The 17240-nt window shown below is 47.4% G+C and overlaps 1 protein-coding gene across 1 annotated transcript in view; it reads left to right on the forward strand.

Moving 5' to 3' along the window:
• LOC102441969 (beta-adrenergic receptor kinase 2) overlaps positions 1-17240 on the forward strand; it is a 75824-nt gene that overhangs the window by 20890 nt on the left and 37694 nt on the right. The window contains 3 exon segments of the mRNA XM_023762069.1: positions 10367-10440; positions 16112-16244; positions 17118-17134. Coding sequence (XP_023617837.1) covers positions 10367-10440; positions 16112-16244; positions 17118-17134 — 224 coding nt within the window.

The following is a 17240-nucleotide window of genomic DNA, read 5'->3' on the forward strand; positions in this document are numbered from 1 at the left end:
CCCTCACTCCAGACTGGCAGATGGGATTTGTAATGAATTGTACTGTGGCTCTAAAGGGGGTGGGCAGGACAGGGGCTGGCAGGGGACACCACGCCCTCAGGTTCAGTTAGGGCCGGGACCTGCAGGAAAGGCTCAGGTAAGAAGCCGAGGATATGGACTGTGTTTTCCTTCCTGCATCCTTGAGTTAGGTGATTTGATTTGCATAGTGGGCCATCTGCTGAAGAGAATGGTCACACCCTGTTCTCATTCTGCCTGATGCTTTCAGGTCAGCCCTAGCTCAGAGCTTGGCCCCTCCTCTGCTCGCGCTCCGCTTGCCAAAACAGAGAAGATTCTTATGTTTCGGGGTAGACGAGAAATCCCAGCAAAGGTGGGGCAGGGAGAGCTGTTCTAGTCCCTGAAAGAGGCTATTGAAAGCAGTGGCGCCCAAGGAGAGAAACTAGGGCAGCTTCTTAAAGAAGCAAATATTCTCCCCTGGTGGGATGCACTTACTCGCTAAAGAAATCTTTTATTTTTTTTTAATTGACGTTTTCACGGTAACTTAAAAAAAAAAATATCACCGTTGGTCATCAGCGTTCGCTCTGTAGGAATCCCTTTACCTAGCATATAATTTAGGACTATTTAAGAAGATTGAACTGAGTTGTTTTGTGGCTTCTACTCTTAAACCAACAAGTGCGTTCGGAGTTGATGACGGAGAAGAACTTGACCCAGATTAGCTTACCGGGAACAGCGACGGGGGCCCTTCTCTCCTCCCGTTGCTCTGTAGTGTGTGGGTTTCAGAATGTGCCTGATTGCCACCCGCGGAGACACCACACAGACTCCAGTTGTTGCTTTTCTTTTTGTTTATTGATTATTATGCTGCGCTCTTGCATGTGAAGAACAGTTTTATAGAGGTGTAAGATGCGTACACTAACGGGTATCCGTTTGAAGTGTAGAGGTTGAGCTTTGACCGTGTATGTGCCGTGTATTACTGCACAATCCGCATATAGACCATTTTTATCCCTTTCAGAGGAACACGCTTGGCCTTTTATATTGAGCTCACTCAGCCCCAGGCATCCACTGATCTGCCTAAGTCACAGCAGGTTACACTTGGCTTTTCTAGGACTTCATAGAAATAGAATCGAGCAACAGGCACTCGTGTGTGTCTGGCTTCCTGGTCTCAGCACAATGTCCATCCTTGAGGTTCATATGTATTATTGCTTCTGTGGGGATTTTGTTTCTTTCATCGAATAGTATCCCACAGTACGGACTGAACACAGGTCACTTGTTCACGGACATTGGGGCTGTTCAGATTTGGGGCAGTTATAAACGGAGCCGCTGCAGACATTTTTACACACGCCTTGTGAGCGTACCCTGTCATTTCTCTCGGGTCCGGGTCTGACCCCTGGAAGCGTCGCGGGATCTCCCAGGAAAGGTGCACGCACGGGACGCTGGTTACGTCATCTTGATGAATTGACCCCTTTACCATGATGAGAAGTCCTTTATCCTGATAGGGTATTAACTTTGTCTAATATTGATAAAATCGCTTCAGCGTTTGTGATATTAGTGTTTGCGTGACACATCTGTTCTCTAACTCTTTTAAAAAATATATATATTTTTATTGATTTCTGAGAGGAAGGGAGAGGGAGAGATAGAAACATCAATGATGAAAGAGCATCATTGATCGGCTGCCTCCTGCTCGCCCCCTACTGGGGGATCGAGTCCGCAAATGGAATCGAACCCTGGCCTCCCTGGTCATAGGCCGATGCTTAACCACTGAGCTGCACTGGCCAGGCTCCTGCTCTAACTCTCAGTTGGATTGTTTGGACCGTTTCCAGTGGAATACTTACCAGTGTAGTTGGATTTGAGGCTCACATCCTCCTGTTTGTTTCCTTGTGGCTTTTTTCTTCGTTTCTGTCTTCTTTTGGATCGAGTGTATTCTGGTATGTTATGCTGTTGTCGCTACCGGCTTACTAGCTACCCGTCTTCATTTCGTTTATTTATTTGTGGTGGTTATAGGCACCTCGGTTTCCCTGCACTCCTGGGGCCCTCGCCTCAGCAGGACCACCCTGGTCCGTGTGGGTCCCCCTCCCAGCACCACCTCTCAGAAAGCACTTCCCGGCCGAGAGCCGGCCCATCTCGGGCCCTCCTAGTCTGTTTCCCTTCTCCCAGGCACCCCAGCCCTTTCCAGGCCCAAAAGCAGTTATTTCTCATTTTATGTAGAGTTTTCTGGTTACGGTGAGAGGTTAAGTCTGGCTCTTGTTGCTGTATCATACCCTGCAAGTGTCATTTTATTTTTGAAATAAGCTCTTAGGCTCTTGGCAGGCAAACGGGTTAAACGTTTGAAACTGGGACTATCTGTGAAACCCGAGACATGTACCACCATGGGTATCGCTTCGCAAAGTGCTAGGAGGACGGTGATCCGTTTCAAGCCTACCCGCGGCAGCACGGGTAAACCTGGGACGTGCACTCTGTAGAAGTCTGTGTGGCACCTTTCGAACGACGGAGGCCTGATGTGGTCAGTGCTCTACGTCCACATGTCACTTAGTCTTCAAAGTAACCCCACGCAGAGGTCACCGGCAGCCCCATTTTACTGGTACAGGTGAGAGGACACCACGCCGAGGGGCAGGGACTTGTCCCGAGTCCTGTGGACAGTGTTGGCCTGAGCGGGAGTGAGCCGCACAGAGTTGGGATCGGCCACAGTCCAGAGCTCGGGCCCTCAGACTCTGTGCTGAGCTGACCAGGGCAACCAACGAGGAGGTTTTTCCCGACTCCCTGGAGGAAGTGGCTTCTGGGGCAGCAGGAGTCAGAGCTCAGGTTGATAGTGTAGGGACTTCCACGCATGAAGCGTTTAGTTGTTTCCTGGAATAGCTGCTGTTGCCAGGACAAAGGATGATTAATTTCCCACCAGAGGTGGTTCTTAGAAACCCTCTCTCTACCTTCTCTCTTTCTCTTTCCCTCCTCCTTCCTGCCTTTCTTTTCTCACTCTTCCTTTTATTGATCTCCTTTCCCCCTTCTCCACTTGTCCAAAATAGCAGAAGAGCAATAGCAAAAAAGAATGAAATGAAAACCGACCACATATACGCACCCCTATGTTCATGGCAGCATTACTTACAATAGCCAAGAGATGGAAGCACCCTGAGTGCCCATTGATAGATGAGTGGATAAAGAAGCCGTGGTGCATATATACGACGGAATATTATGTAGCCACAAAAAAGGAACGGAGTCTTGCCATTTGTGACAATGTGGATGGACCTAGAGCAGCCGTGGGCAAACTACGACCCGCAGGCCGGATCCGGCCCGTTTGAAATGAATAAAACTAAAAAAAAAAAAAAAGACCGTCCCCTTTTATGTAATGATGTTTACTTTGAATTTATATTAGTTCACACAAACACTCCATCCATGCTTTTGTTCCGGCCCTCCGGTCCAGTTTAAGAACCCATTGTGGCCCTCGAGTCAAAAAGTTTGCCCACCCCTGGCCTAGAGGGTATTATGTTAAGTGAAGTAAGTCAGCTGGAGAAAGACAGATATCGAATGATTTTATTTATATTTGAAATCTAAAACACAAACAGAAACAAACTGAGATACAGAGAACAAATCGATGGTTGCCAGAGGGGAGCCGCGTAAGGGGTTGAACAGAAAAAAAGGAGAAGGGGAACTAATATAACATCGTACGTCAACTCTAATCGGAAAAAGGTGTAATAACACACTTCTGGTGAGGCCGTGGGTCTGAGCGGGCACTTCCGAGACCATTGCTGGCGGGAGCACGAATAGGGACCGATCCAGCGCGGCTGATCTGTCAGGTCGAGTAAAACCTGGGCGCGCCTGCATAACCTTTGGCTCCGCAGTTTCACTCCCAGGTGCGTATCCTACGAACATGCCTGACCATGTGAGAAATGATGGGCGGAGAGGGCATGGCAGCAGTTTTGTAAAAGCGAAATATCTGCAACATCTCAAACGTTCATCATTAGGGAGCAGGTTACGGAGATCATGATATTCTGCCCGCGATGGAATACCCGGCAGCTGTCGAAGCGGCCAAGCGGTAGGTACATGGCTAGCGCAGGGAGATCTCTCGGTGCAGCGTTGAGGGGAACAGGCTGGTGCGGGCGGTGTGTCTGGCCTGGTGAAAAGAGGAGGTGGTATCTGAGCCTGCCTTTTTGTTGTGTTAGGAGGTCACACAGGCACCTGTAACAACGAGATCCACAACGTCAGAGGCTCTACACACAGACGTTTCTCTCTCGTTCGGTGACAGGACGGGCGTCCCGGGTTCGAGTCAGGCCTCCCCCCCCTCCCTGTGCCGAGCTGTTCCCTTGCGGTGGCGCTGGTGTCCCTTAGGACCCGCAGTCCTCTGCATCCACTGGGTGAAAGAGGGCCAAGAGGTCCCACCGATTTCTTAACAGCCCTGTGCCCAGAAATGACACACACCCTTTCCCCGAAAAGGTACCAGGAACCAAGAACTGGTTCCCGTGGGGCCGACGGTGGGGGTGCACTGCTGGGGAGGGGAGGGGCGGGGGCAGGAATGGGACTTCTTTCCATGTTTTTTGAACTTTGAACCATTTTGTCCATTCAAAGACATAGACGTAGAGGGTGGCAGTGTAGTGGCATCATGTCTCGAATGGGGTAAGAATCAGGGTTTATTGGAATAATGTTTCTATTTCACTTGAAATTATTATTATTTTTTAAAATATATTTTTATTGATTTCAGAGAGGAAGGGAGAGGGAGAGAAGGACAGAAACATCAATGATGGGAGAGAATCATTGATCGGCTGCCTCCTGCACGCCCCCTGCTGGGGATGGAGCCCGCAACCCCAGCATGTGCCCTTGACCGAAATCGAACCCGGGACCCTTCAGCTCGCAGGGTGACACTGTATCCACTGAGCCAAACCAGCCAAGACCACTTGACATAATTTTAAATCTCACTTTATTTTAATTGTCAGTTGGTTTGTTTACAGTTAGATGTTCACAGAACCGTGGATCCAGGAAAACACTGACCGCCGTCTGGTGACATAGCCAGGAATTTTTTTTTCTCTATCATTTCACAATACGATACTTTTGAAAGGCTGAAAGTAATCCAACTATGAGAAGAGTTAAGATAGGATGTTCTTGCCCCGTATTTTCACATCTTCCTCCCAGTTTTCCTTTTTGTTCCCCTTTGAGTTAGGAGCCAATTGCTCGGAACATTCCGTGAATTTCTCTTTGGCCACATTCATGACCCATTTGTCCTTTTGTCTAACGGACTCTTAATATTCAGGGCCCCACGGCTCTCCATGCCCTAAGTGAACGGCGCCATTAATTAGTACAACAATATTCTATTGGGCATGTCCGTGCTGAATTTAAATTGGGGGGGTCGGAACTATTTACAATATTCCTAAATCACTTTTCACTTAGAATTTTTCTCTTTCTGTAAAGTTTTAAGCCAAGAAGTGAAGGTTCTAGTTTGTTAAGTAGAGTTCAATGAAAATAAATATGTTTAAGGTTTATGTGAACTAGATAAATATATCATTAGCTAAACGTTTGTTTTGATTGATATTCATTCGTTCCTATTGGGGCTTGGAAGAGATGAAAGGGAGTGTTACTCACCGGGAATTTGGGTGAGTGATACGCAGCAAGGAGGGACGCCGACACCCTGCGGGAGTTTTCCGGGTTAGTATTGGTGTGCTTTCGCCCCTTCGTTTATGAGTTGGCTTTTCTGTTTATCATTTGAGATTGCCTTTGTTTTCGCTTGTCAAGAATGTTCTGGATGTGTCAGAGTCATTGTTTTTGATCTCTGCCTTCCTAGGGACTTTTTACTTATTTTATCCCACACCTCTGCATGGGGATGGTTTTATCTCCCGTGGAAACTTGTGCTTCCCGAGATACATCCAGTAGCTGTTGAGAACTGTCTAAGGAAGTGATCAGGCCTTGGCTTCTAGAAATTTTAGATCCCAGTTTGCAGCCACTATTCATTCAGGAACATCTTGTGAGCCTTGTACGTGGCTCAGCTGTCTGTACCCAATCTCATGTTTCTCCTTTCATGGTTTCATTTAAATACATTAAGATGTACCATTCAGGTTGTACAAGTCTATGAGTTTTGACAAATGCGTAACGTTGTATAACCACCCCCAGAATCTAGATACGGAGCAGTTCATCACCTCCCAAAATTTTCTAGACCACCCCCTGTACCCCAACGCCGTCAGCCACTGACCTGTTTTCTGTTGCCATGGTTTCTTCTTTTCCAGAATGGCATGTAAGGGGAACCATTCAGTAGGGAGCTTTGGAGTCTGTTTCCTTTCACTTCACATCATGCACTGGAGGTTCACTCATGGTGCTTGGTAGCCGTAACTCATTCCTTTTCATTGTAGAGTTCAGTTGTAGGATACATCGCAGTTTGCAAATGGAAGAACATCTGAGTTGTTTCTAGTTTTTGGATGCTGTGTATAAGGCTGCTATAAATACCCATGTGCAGATGTTTGTGTGGATAGCTGGGATCAGTCACCCCCACCAGCACAGTAACTTCCTTATTCGCCTGTTGATTCAGAGGCACGGGAAGTCCAAACCATTGCACATGCTTCTCAGCCAATGAGAGTTCTGGCCACCAACACTGGTGTTGTCAGTCTTTTTTTTTTTTTTTTAAATATATTTTTATTGATTTCAGAGAGGAAGGGAGAGGGAGAGAGAAAGAGAAACATCAATGATGAGAGAGAATCGTTGATTGGCTGCCTCCTACATGCCCCTACACTGGGGATTGGGCCAGCAACCTGGGCATGTGCCCTGACCGGGAATCGAACCGTGACCTCCTGGTTCATAGGTCGACGCTCAACCACTGAGCCACGCTGGCTGGGCTGGTGTTGTCAGTCTTTTTAATCCTGCCATTCAAGTCATTGAGCAGCGGGTATGTCAATGTGATTTAATTTACATGTGCATGAGGACCAGTGATGTTGAGCCTGTTTCATGTACCCATTGACCATTCACTTCTCTTCCTCTGCGAAGTATTCCAGTGTTTTTGCCCATTCGTTAACTGGAAGATTTACTTTTAAACATTCTTTGTAAGAGTTTTTTAGTGTATGTAGAAATTTTATACAAAGCCTTATTCCGATTTAAGTTTTATAATATTTTATCCGAGTCTGTGTGGAGTCTATTTTCTTGACAGTGTCTTTGGGTGCGCATAAGTTCTAAATATTTTTTTTTTTTAGATCAAATTTTCAAATCTCTCTTAGGTAACACTTATATTTAACACTTGCAGAAGTTCTCATTGATATTTTATAAAAAGCAACACAATTCTTCCTACTAATTTCTGAAAAATATTGTGGTGGGAAATTGGGATAGTTTGCCTTTGCTGGATGTTATAAATACACTCAGAAGCTAATCAGTATGCATGCTGTTTGCAGGGGTTCAAATATGGAAACAAGGTTAAACATATCCACAATTGTCTCGGAAGCAGGTGTTGGGTCACTGTTTTTTATTCTTTAAAGTCTGGAGAGATCGCACTGATGAAAGGAACCTGTTAGGCAAATTATTTCCCAATTTTTGTCCTTTAGCTTTTGTTCTGATTTGAGAAGTACTTCGTTTGTTTTTTTAAATGTAATTTAAGCTCCATGAAGGTAAATTGCTTTCAGACTGGAACACAATGATCTAGAATTAATCCAAAAGGCAGAATACCTTCTGCCTGCTCCATTTTAACAGCTGCTGTGATAGAAAGTCCAGCTTCAGCTTATGGGAAGACATGAGGAAAACAATGTTTTTTTCCCCCCCTGTAGTGTGTTACAGTAGTTCTTCGGCCCATCCTTCACACCGACAGTGGAAAAATGGTATTAAAGAAGGAGCTAAAAAACATACTAAGTTGGATGTTCATTCATTGAACTCCCTTCTCCCTCATCTTCCTCATTTACCCTCCCTTCTCCCCTTTCCTCCTCCCTCCTGTGTTCCCTACTTTTTTCTTTTCTTACTGCCCCCTGTCTTCTCCCTCCACCTTCCTCCTTCCTACCTCTGTTCTTCCTTCTGAGCTCCCTGCATGCACCAGGCAGTGTTCTTGTCCCTGTCAGTGTAGTAGAGAACAAGACCTCTGTGGCCTGTCCATATGCAGCTCACTCTGTAGTGGGGAGGTCGATGGTGAAGACGTAAACCTATGCACAGGGCCAGGTTTGGTGGTCATACGTGCAAAACAAAGTGTGTTTGTGTGCGTATGCGTGCGTTTGTGTTTGTGAGAGGGAATGGGTGAGACATGAAAGAGAGAATGAGAACGAGAATCATAGAAGGCCTCGGGGCATTGGAGCTGAGCTCTGAAGGCGCACCAGATGCAGGGGAAGCGTGTTGGAGGAAGTGGGGTAGCAACTTAGAAACCCCGAGGACAGGTTCAGTTTGGTGTTGGAGAAAGTAGAACACAATAACAGTTCTAGAAAACACGATTTGGTAGTTCTCTGGCCCATCCTGCCCGTGGACAATGGAAAAGTTGCATGAAAGGGGCAGCTAAAGACCTTTCAAGTTGGATGGTCATTCATTCGACTCCCCTCTTCCTCACCTTCCTCAGTGGCACCCCAAGAAGCCCGCTTCCCCAGAGGCACCCCGCCGATGACACAGAGAGGTAGAGAGTCGCCTCTCCAACCCTCCCTGCTTGTCCGCTTCTTGAATTTCCCACCTGCTTCCCGTGTCGGCCTCGCCACAGGACCTGGCCGAGATGGGTGGGGCCGAGTTCCTGCTGCCCGTCTGCCTCCAGCCCCAGCGAGCCCTCGGCCTTGCTGACTTCACTAAGTCGTCGTCCTAATGCTTTCCTTTCGGTTCCAGGGAAGAACCATTTACCATTTTCAAAGGTCACGTTCCTGGAACTATGGAGGGGAACTTACAGAGCAGCATCAGGCTAATTCGAGTTACATGACTCTAACTTTATTTATTTTTTATTTTTATTTTTTAAATCGAGTAGAGAACGCATCCTCATTCTTTTTTAAAAATATATAAATTTTATTGATTTTTTTACAGAGAGGAAGGGAGAGGAATAGAGAGTTAGAAACATCGATCAGCTGCTTCCTGCACACTCCCTACTGGGGATGTGCCCGCAACCAAGGTACATGCCCTTGACCGGAATCGAACCTGGGACCCTTCAGTCTGCAGGCTGACGCTTTATCCACTGAGCCAAACTGGTTAGGGCAATGACTCTAACTTTAATGAAAACCTTGCCAAAGCCATTTCCTTTGTCTCAGTTCTACCTGGGGGACTCTGGTCTCCCTTCTTCCTTATACTTTTTGTGAGTCCTTCCTTTTTCAGTTCCCTTCTGTGACTTATGTTTCTTCCAGCAATTCTTGGTTGTTGTTGTTAATCCTCACCTGAGGATATTTTTCCCTGGATTTTTAGAGCGAGGGGAAGAGAGGTGGAGAGGCAGAGAGAGAGAAACATGGATGTGAGAGAGACACATCAATCGGCTGCCTCCCATAGATGCTCTTACAGGGGCTGGGGATCTAGCCTGCAACCGAGGTCCTCGCCCTTGACTGGAATCGAACCCAAGACCCTTTAGTCTGAGAGCCTATGCTCTAACCACTGAACAACCCGGCTAGGGCTCTTCTGGCAATTCTTCAATTATCTTGACTTTTTAATTGTTTTTTACTGTCCTGTTCAACTTCATTCATTCATTTAGGCTTGACTGTGTAATGGGCATTAAGCTAGGCACTAGGTTTGCAAATGGGGTGGGAGACATAGATCGGATAATGAGAGTGTTCTAAGTACTTTGAGAGAGGCGTGTTGGAAAGGTTATGTAAGTAAACATTCATTCGGCAAATACATATTGACCTCCTGCTGTGTGCCAGGCACTGTGCGATGGAGGTACAGTGTTCTGGCCGTACAGCGCTGACTGTTAAAGCTGGGGAGCATCGAGTCGCGAAGGAGCCAAGGATGGTTTGGGGCTGGGTTACCTGCTCTGCCAGGAGGCATTTGGTGGGGACTCTGAGATAGTAAGTGGTGAGAGAAAAAGGCTAGAAAGGTTGTGAAAGTCCTTCTGTCTTTTAAGGGAGTTTTGTCCTCTTTCTGAGAACAGAGTGTTTATTAGTCCTGTGATGACCCTTACCGACACTCCCATGCTACCCGCCTCTCTCGTTTCTGTGCTCATTCTTCTGCTGGCTGTAGTGACCAGTGGCTCTAGGTGGCGGTGACCACTAGCACTGCTGAGCATGCGTTTGTAAAAAGTGGGAGGGGGGTGGCCAGTACAGACGGAACCCCAAAGCCAGGAGGCCGGTATGGGGTGCCCTTACTTTGCCTGGAGTGTTGCCCTCTAGGATGTAATTAGCTTCTTGAAGTCTGCGTTTTTACTGTTTGTAAGGTAGGGGAGGAAGAAGTTAAAGTACAAACACATGACTTTGAAAGTACCCTGTGGGGGTAAGATTTCCATTTATTGCCCACCCTGAAATTTTTTATTCTTTTCCTTTAGGTTTCTTGCTATTTAAAGATTTTTGTTTGAATGAAATTAATGAAGCTGTACCTCAGGTGAAGTTTTATGAAGAGGTAAGAAGTAACTGTTTTCCTGCTGCTTTTACTTCAAAAGCACATTTAAACTGTACTTTGGAAAATATTTAAGACGACTCGAATATCTCGCAGATATTTAGAAACCCACGGGACTCACTTAGTAATACAGGATAAGCTACGTGGTGTATTCGAGATGCTGACATCTACACGAATCCGATTTGCAAAGGCCCCGGGGTGCTGCAGAAGTAGGGAGGGGTAGTGGGGCTAAAACCCCAGAGCAGGGCGGCTCCTTCCAAGGTGCCCCAAAGATTCCCGGCCGTTTCATTTTCCGAAGAAGCTTGCGGATTCTGTAGACACAAGCTGATGCCGAGGGCTGGCCACCACTGGGTGAAAGAGAATCTGGCGGTTTTCTGGTCACACATCGCTGGAGTGACACGTGGGAGACTTGGTGGAGGAGGGTGGAGGGGAGCCGAAGCGATGGGCTGAAAGCTGTGGGAGGCACCGTATTGAAAGGAAGCCCTGCTGTGGGCAACAATCTGAAACCAGATGGGCAAGAAACACAAGCCCCAGGGGATGCTCTGTTGACACTAAAGAGCTGTAGCTACTTCTCCCCTGGGGCAGCGGTTGATTCTGGGCATAACAGAGTCCAGGCTGGGCCCTTGGCAGAAAGCTGCTTCTGGGAGAAAAAGAGCCAGAAGAGGTTTCTGGGGCTAAAGTAAAAAAAACAAGTGGGGCTGGAGGAGCCCCAAGCAGGTGGCGAGTCTCGCTCTCAAGACAGATGCCAGGTTTTGAACACGAGTGGGACAGAAGGCAGAGAGCTGCTCTGAAAACCCTGGAAGGCAGGAGTAATTTCAGTGAACGCCATGGAGAGCCATACCGTAGGGCAGCGGTTCTCAACCTGTGGGTCTCGACCCCTTTGGGGGTCGAACGACCCTTTCACAGGGGTCGCCTAAGACCATCGGAAAACACATATATAATTACATATTGTTTTTGTGATTAATCACTATGCTTTAATGATGTTCAATTTGTAACAATGAAAATACATCCTGCATATCAGATATTTACATGACGATTCATAACAGTAGCAACATTACAGTGATGAAGTAGCAACGAAAATAATTTTATGGTTGGGGGTCACCACAACATGAGGAACTGAATTAAAGGGTCGAGGCATTAGGAAGGTTGAGAACCACTGCCTTAGGGACTGGGGCAAGCAAGAGGCAGACCGAGTCCTACAAAAATGGCAACTCAGACCAATCTCAGCTCAATCTCTCTCTTAAAAAAAGTTTTTATTGATTTCAGAGGGAGGAAGGGAGAGGGAGAGGGAGAGAGAATCATTGATCAGCTGCCTCCTGCCGCCCCCACTGGGGATCGAGCCGAAACCTGGGCATGTGCCCTGACTGGGAATCCAACTGTGACCTCCTGGTTCATGGGTTGACGCTCAACCACTGAGCCACACCGGCCGGGCTCCACCGGTTTTCCTAGCTAAGAATGCGTGTGACAGCAGTGCCTGTCTCTTAGGCTTGTCATGTGTGAATGCAACATACTGGAACAGTACCTGACATGCAAGCACTGCTCAGTGTGCTGCTTTACACACTTGTTTGTTCCAGTTAGATTTGGAGGCAGCGTAGAAAAATATGGATTTGATGCCTAGATTTAGAAGTAAATCATAGGAAACAGAAAATAAATAGAAGATCAGAGGTAAAGTTACTATCTAGAAATTTCTTCACTCATTCAACCAGGAGTTCTCAGACACCGGTGCCCGGAGCCACTGGTGGGATGAACAAGACAGGCCAAGTGCTTGCTATCTTTTCGCTCCTATTTTTGTTGAGAGCAGCGACAATAAACAAGTAATAAACAGGAAATACATCAGGAAGTAATAACTGCTGTAGGCAGTGACCCAGGACAGAGTCCAAACATAGGAACTCCATCAGGAAGTAATAACCGTTACACAGTGACTCAGAACAGACTCCTTGCTGATGGCCTTGCCTGGGTGGCCACGGGAGAGTGCCGGGTCAGAGCCTGCCTCCGAGGTGGCGGCATCTACACCGAGACTCGAATGACGAGGAAGCTAGCCTTCTGAAGGTGGGAACAGGGTGGGGGTGGGGAGACCATTTTAGGCTGACGTCATGGCTGAGATGTAGCCCCTGATGTGTGGGAAAGCCCTTGGCGTGCTTGAGGAACTGAAAGACGAGTGTGGCGTGTTGGTAATGGGTGAGAGGGCTGGAGTTGTGTGCAATCAGTCCAGAGACCTGGTTTGGGGGCCAGACTAACAGATTTAGATTTGATTCTAAAGCCCATGGGAAATTTAAGGTGAAGAGTCTATCAATATCAATTAGGTCAGAGTGGCAGTAATTGGGTATTATATAGGTGTCCCCCCTGGACCCTTCCCTCCCCCCGCCCCGGGAGGATTGCTCTGTTAGCAGTTAGTTGGCTGTTACCTGAAGCATAGCCTGGGTTTGTGATATATTTTGAGTATAAAGCCAACAAGATTGGCCGATGAATTGGATTTCAGGGGTGAGGGTGGGGTGTGGACAAGAGTGTGAGCAAAAGAGCAGAATCAATGATGACTATTCCTTTTTGGCGTAAGCTACTAGGAGTATGACTTTCGTACTTTTGTGATAAAGAGGAGGAGGGAAGAGCGAGTGTGGCTGGGGTAGGCAGGATGTGGACATGTCAAAGTAGGTAGGTAGCTCCTTCGAACCTGGAGCTCAGGGGGACAGGTGAGCCCCAGAGATCCACGCTTAGTCAGGGAAGGTCATTGGTCTCTGAATCTGTGGGACCGAGCGGTTGTGCCCGAGGAGAATATTGTGGGTGAGGGGCATTGCCCCGGCACCCCGCTCCGACTAGGCGAAGTAGAGGCCATTCGCGATGGTGCTGGCCCATTCCACTGGGATGGCCGTGGAACAAACCAGGGGCGAGAAAGTGGAGACCACGACGGCCATAGACCAAAAGCGCTTGCTCTTGGGGTCCTGGGTATTCAGGCTACTGGGGTGTTTAGGCTGTGAGCGTTGTAACCACCAAAGCAGAAGGGGACACAGGTGCTTGAGGCTCTTACCTTGCCTACTAAGGGTTTCCTTTTCTGTTCAAGCTGAAGTTTCTGAAGCACAAGGCTCTTAACAAAGGCCGTGTCCTGCTTCAGATGTCATTTGCCCAGGACACGAGCCTGTCCGGTGTGGCTGGCTTATTCCAGTTCTGGCCAAGCTTCCGTAGAATCAGCATTAGAGGAACCAGGTGCCGCCTGCTTTAAAGGGCCCCTGGAACTCAGACTTAGGTGTCACCCCACTTGTTTTCAAGGATACTAATTCCGGGCAGGCTTATTATTCTTCGAGTTTGCTCAGATGTTTAGGCAGAAGCACTGGCCTCGGGTTCACCGGCGGGCTACCCGTGTCATCCTCGCACCCTGGCGTTCGCCCGGCCCCCAAAACAGAACAAACCGGAGGACCCCCCCCCCCCCCAAACCAGAAGCCGGCGTTTATTTCCCGGCTCGGCTTCTGGTGCCGGTGTCTGGTTTCTGTGCCTTGCAGCGGCCCTGGTCGCATCTGGCCTGATGTTTGACCCTTGAGACTTGCCCTGCTGAGTGAACCTGGGAGGGTGAGCCCAGGCCCTTTGGTTATTGCTGGCTCACGTCTTCATGAAGACAGCCTTTCCCTCTGGGATGGGGCCCGGGCCTACCCCCGCCTGCCTGCCTTTGTGTCTCTGTTCCAAGAAGACTCCGTGGCGGATTTGCGAAGCGCAGCCTTTCGGTGTAACCCCGATGGTGCTTCCGGCCAATGGAGAGGACCCCAGTCGCTTCTCAGGGGCCTCGGGGGACCCCAGCCTTTCACATCCCCCTCTCTCTGCTCTTTCTTTCTTTCTTTTTTAAAAAATACATTTTATTGATTTTTTACAGAGAAGAAGGGAGAGGGATAGAGAGTTCGAAACATCGATGAGAGAGAAACATCGATCAGCTGCCTCCTGCACACCCCCTACTGGGGATGTGCCCGCAACCAAGGTACATGCCCTTGACCGGAATCAAACCCGGGACCTTTCAGTCCGCAGGCCGACGCTCTGAGCCAAACCAGTCAGGGCTCTGCTCTTTCCTCATCAGAAATTCTTACAGGATTGACTGATTGTGATTTCAAACCTGTCCAACCCTGACAATATAGGAAACGGGTCACACTTCTTCCCATTGATTCGTACTCTCCCCTGGGAGGAGTTAGCCCAGGGGTGGGCAAACTTTTTGACTGGAGGGCTACAATGGGTTCTTAAACTGGACCGGAGGGCCGGAACAAAAGCATGGATGGAGTGTTTGTGTGAACTAATATAAATTCAAAGTAACCATCATTACATAAAAGGGTACGGTCTTTTTTTTTTTTTAGTTTTATTCATTTCAAATGGGCCGGATCCGGCCTGCGGCCGTAGTTTGCCCACAGCTGTTAGCCTCACCTCTTACTATTTGAGAATAAAGAGCTTCCAGTTACTATGGAAGTCAGTGGAACCACTGGCTACCTGGGAGAAACATTTCCCCCCTCCCCTCTCCCCCCTTAATAAGTCACACAGAGTACAGTAGGTCCTCGGGTTACGTCGGAGATCCGTTCCTACAGACGGCGCAATGTAACGCAATTTTGACTGTAAGTCGGAACCCACTTACATAAGCACCTACGTCACTCACGTGGAGCACATACACAGCAGTAATGAAGTGAGACAGTAAAAAAAATTTAAAAGAAAGATAACAATTCCTGACCTTTACTTGTGGTAAATACAGTAAATAATAAAAAACGCAAAGCACATATGTACATATGTCGAAATGGCAGAACTTTTTTTTTTAAATAAATAAATGGGAGATGGCGACGTAACCACGAAACGACGTACGTGGAGTCTGACGTAACCCGAGGACTGCCTGAAGTTAGTCATTACAGTGGAGATCGCTGCTAGCCTCCTACTAGCTCCACATGTCATCTGTGTTTTCATTCTCTTTCTGTCCTTTGGATTAAAGGTATTTCTGTAAGTAAATAAAAAAAAAAGGCTTCTCTGACCTAGGAGCTTCCGTTATCAGGTTAGAATGACCAGGGCTGTTTCCACGTGAGGCACGTATTTCTAAGGCACACTTTATTTTTGGGCCCCTCTCAACACTGGTCGGGTTACCTTCCCTCAGTTAGCAAGCACACCATTTGGGGTGACCTTTCTGTTAATACTTTCGTAGTGCGGAAGGGGTTCCAATGCTTTCATCTACGGCTAAGGCCTTTCCAAAATACTTAGTTGATTTAAAAAAAAATTCTCTCTGCAGGAGCCCCGACCAGATCTATGCATTTTCTCCTGTTGGTTTTGCAATGCTGTCATTGAGCAAGAACGACCTCATAACTCTTAGGCCTGAATTACAGCCAGATGGAACTCGCGCGCGCTTTGGAGAGGAGAGTTGGCAAGCGCGCGTGGCCCGTGGCTGGTAGAGTGTAAGATCATTGTAACCATGGCAGCATTTGTTTCCCAATATTGTGTTTCTAAATTTAAGCGATGAGCTTCATCACTGGAAACGTCCCATTGGTCGTTTTCCCGTGGACTTTAAGGATCCCGGCTTCGTTCCGACAACCTTAGGAGCCGTTGTTTCCCGTGGAATAGCCCGGTCCGTAATTTGCCTGGCCTCGCGTTTTCTGCCAAGGCCAGTGACGCCTTTTAATAAAGTGGGTTTCTAGGAAGACGCATCTAACAACGATCGCTTTTTGAAACCTAGATAAAAGAATACGAAAAGCTTGATAACGAGGAAGATCGTCTGAGTCGAAGTCGGCAGATTTATGACACCTACATCATGAAGGAGCTGCTGTCTTGTTCGCATGTGAGTGCTGCCTGTCGGGTCTGTCACTGCCGTGTGGAGCGGCACGAGGCAGCCTGCAGGGCCCAGGATGCAAGTCAGGCAGGCGGAAGGCGTTCACAGGCCAAATGAGGCTCATCCAGGAGGGAACCCGTTCCTTCTGCTTTGTGGTTTGTTTCCTGATAATACCGACACAGTGTCCATTGCTGCACATACTCTTTTTATTACTGATTTTAGAGGCGGGAAGGAGAGAGAGAGAGAGAGAGAGAGAGAGGGAGAGAGAAACATTGATGTGAGAGGGTAACATCAATGAGCTGCCTCCTGCGTGCAACCCGTGCCATGTTCCCTGATTGGGAATCAAACCAGCGACCTCTTGGCACATGGGATGATGCTCAACCAGCTAAGCCACACCAGCCAGGGCTCCATGTACTCTTGATATATATATATATATTTCCAAAAGGTAAATGCTTTCACTGCAAAAATTGATGAAGTATAATAGCGAATTCAGAGCAAGGGTAGAAAAGGGTAGCCTCAATTCTAGACTTTCTCAAGAAAATTAAGCTTGAAATAACTACATTATTTTAGTGTAGTTATACTTTCGCAATTAGACTAATGAGATATTGGTAAATATAAGTCTTAAGTGGCTTCTTTGGATGTATAGGGAGGATTGCAATTATATTAATTGTGTTCATTAAGTGTTAAATAATGGTTGAAATTCTTTTTCTTATGAATCAGATAAACAGTTTAATTCGGTCATTAGAATAAACTAGGTTCCTAGGAAATTATTCCACCAGGAGTGAGATTACATGGAAAAATTTACCATGTAATCTCTCTACATTAAGACTGTTGTTGTTTTTTTAAAAATGTTTTTATTGATTCCAGAAAGGAGGGGAGAGGGAGAGAGAGATAGAAACATCAATGATGAGAGAGAATCATTGATCCGCTGCCTCCTGCATGCTCTCCACTGGGGATCAATCTCACAACCCGGGCTTGTGCTCTGGTTGGGAATCGAACTTTGACCTCAATGGTTCATAAGTTGACGCTCAACTAC

Source organism: Myotis lucifugus, unplaced genomic scaffold (genome assembly GCF_000147115.1).
Source record: "Myotis lucifugus unplaced genomic scaffold, Myoluc2.0 scaffold_229, whole genome shotgun sequence".
Taxonomy (NCBI): Eukaryota; Metazoa; Chordata; class Mammalia; order Chiroptera; family Vespertilionidae; genus Myotis; species Myotis lucifugus.